At 36.7% G+C, this 2,574-nt stretch overlaps 1 protein-coding gene across 1 annotated transcript; it reads left to right on the forward strand.

The window, feature by feature from the left end:
• The first annotated feature begins 571 nt into the window (after positions 1–571).
• On the forward strand, positions 572–1,504 carry LOC143398912 (olfactory receptor 2L3-like). The gene has a single exon (XM_076855623.2). The coding sequence runs from the start codon at positions 572–574 to the stop codon at positions 1,502–1,504; it is 933 nt and encodes a 310-aa protein (XP_076711738.2).
• Positions 1,505–2,574: the final 1,070 nt, after the last annotated feature.

Below are 2,574 nucleotides of genomic sequence, written 5' to 3' on the forward strand. Positions count from 1 at the left end.
CAAATAATAATTACTGATTTAAAAGAAGTTGCTAATGATATTATTATACAAATCCTACTCAAGAAGAAACAAAAAAATCTTTACAATGAGAAACAAATCTAAAATTTTAGACTTAAGTCTTAAGCAATAAATATGGAAGAAGTGAGTCATACTGTGAGGGTTTTAACATGTTTTTATTTATAAACCTACATTTGTGCATTTACATGAATTTTCTATGTCTGTAGTTTGAGTGTACCTTCTGACTTGGATAACTTATAAGTTTGTGTGCAACCATAAAGCATACATACTAAGAAGTTGAAACACAAATATTTTTGTTCAATAAATTTTCAGATTTCTCACAAAATATTTTTATCATAAATTGCTGTCTCAGAAAGTACAAATCTCTAAGGAAGAATATTATATTTTTTTTTACAAGTAAGTAATACTGGTTCTTTTTTTGAGAGGCATAAATTTTATGAATAAGCCACAGAGTCTAATTACACTAAGAAATTTCTCCAAATTGGCTTAATAGAATGTATTGGACCTAACTAATTTTTGTATCGTCCTTTAGGATAAACCATATGAATCCTATATGGAATATTACAATCAAACATCAACTGATTTCATTTTATTGGGATTGTTCCCATCATCAAGAAGTGGACTTTTACTCTTCATTTTCATTGCTCTCATCTTCCTAATGGCTCTAATAGGCAACCTGACCATGACCCTTCTCATCCTCCTGGATATCCATCTTCACACACCCATGTATTTCCTGCTTAGTCAGCTCTCCCTCATTGACCTAAGCTACATATCCACAATCGTTCCTAAGATGGCTTCTGCTTTCCTCTTTGGAAACAAGTCTATCTCATTCATTGGATGTGGGATTCAGAGTTTCTTTTTCCTGACTTTAGCAGGTGCAGAAACCCTATTGTTGACATCTATGGCCTATGACTGTTATGTGGCAATTTGCTGTCCTCTCCACTATCCCATCCGCATGAACAAAAGAAATTGTGTGCTCATGATATTGGGATCTTGGATGATGGGCTCTGTCAACTCCTGTGCCCACACCACATATGCTCTCCATATCCCTTACTGCAGATCCAGAATCATCAATCATTTCTTCTGTGATGTCCCTGCCATGTTGACCCTGGCCTGCATGGACACCTGGGTCTATGAGTACACAGTGTTTGTGAGCACTACACTTTTTCTGGTCTTTCCATTCATTGTAATTGTTTGCTCCTATGGTCGTATTCTCCTTGCCATCTGCCATATGCACTCGGGGGAGGGGAGGAAGAAAGCCTACTCCACCTGCAGCACCCACCTCACTGTGGTGACCTTCTTCTATGCACCTTTTGCTTACACTTACCTACACCCAAGATCCCTCCGCTCTCCAGCAGAGGACAAGGTTCTGGCTGTCTTCTATACCATCCTCAATCCAATGCTCAACCCCATCATCTACAGCCTGAGGAACAAGGAGGTGATGGGGGCTTTCAGCAGATTGACTCAAAGAATCTGTTCTGTGTAATGTAGATAAACTTTCTGCCTCATCCCCCAGGAATTATCTGCAAGTCCTTTCAGTAATGTTGGTACCTGAAAATATAATTTTGTGACTATCATGAAGAGACTACACATAATCTGGAATATAAGAAAACTGCTCATCTCTGTAAAAATTTTTCTATTAATGTTTGTAATTTGAAATAAGGACTTTTAATTTTATATTATCCAATTTTACTCTCACTCCATAGAACCTTTAGCTCTTAACCATCAACAGCTAAATCCTGTCTTCTCTATATGCCTAGATATTGTTAACTGATTATCTTCATTTATTTCACTTTAAATATGGATTATTTATTCTCAGTCCCTGTATTAGCCTGTAAAGTTCACCATAAAATTGATGGCATTTGAGACTGGCTACTTGGAATCCAGAGAATAATTTATTTAAACAAAATATTTTCTCTATCAAGAAACTTGATTTATCAACTAAATATACTCTAACATATATATGACAATTTTTGAATCAAATAAACTCATCCATATCCCATTAATAAGTATGATGTGTTTTTAATTTCACAGATCACTCACAATTTTTTCTGAGATAGGGTTTGCACTATGTGCCAGGCTGGCATCCAACTCCTGGGCTCAAGAGAACCTCCTGCCTCAGTCTTCTGAGTGATAGGGGCTGGAGGCCATGCCAACATCTTGACCCACATAAATGTCTGTCAGCAGAATTTTGGATGTTGGGGACACAGTATGGAGTTTCTTTATCAAAATGAGTAAACATGACTACTATCTTAAAGACCATGTAATTTAAGAATTATTCATATGAATCAAAGAAATTTTAACATAGTATTATAATAGCTCCAGTTTATTTAAAATTCTATTCTCATGTTTTCCTTTAGAATAAAACAAAAGTTTTGGATCTCTCCAATCTTAGTACTAGAGTTCTTCTGGGGAAGTGTGAAGTGCTTGATGCCTCCATGTTTGGCCCCCTTGGTGACAACAGTGACACTTAAGGAGCCTTCCTTTTGCAGGTCTCCTGGATTGGGTAGAAGTTGAGAGGGTTTCTCCCTCAGTGTTTCTCTTTCCACCCACACA

Source organism: Callospermophilus lateralis, chromosome 5 (assembly GCF_048772815.1).
Source record: "Callospermophilus lateralis isolate mCalLat2 chromosome 5, mCalLat2.hap1, whole genome shotgun sequence".
In the NCBI taxonomy this organism is placed as follows: domain Eukaryota; kingdom Metazoa; phylum Chordata; class Mammalia; order Rodentia; family Sciuridae; genus Callospermophilus; species Callospermophilus lateralis.

What these genes read in the sequence shown, in the direction of transcription:
- LOC143398912 (XM_076855623.2), top strand. Translation starts at nt 572, where the DNA reads ATGGAATATTACAATCAAACATCAACTGATTTCATTTTATTGGGATTG.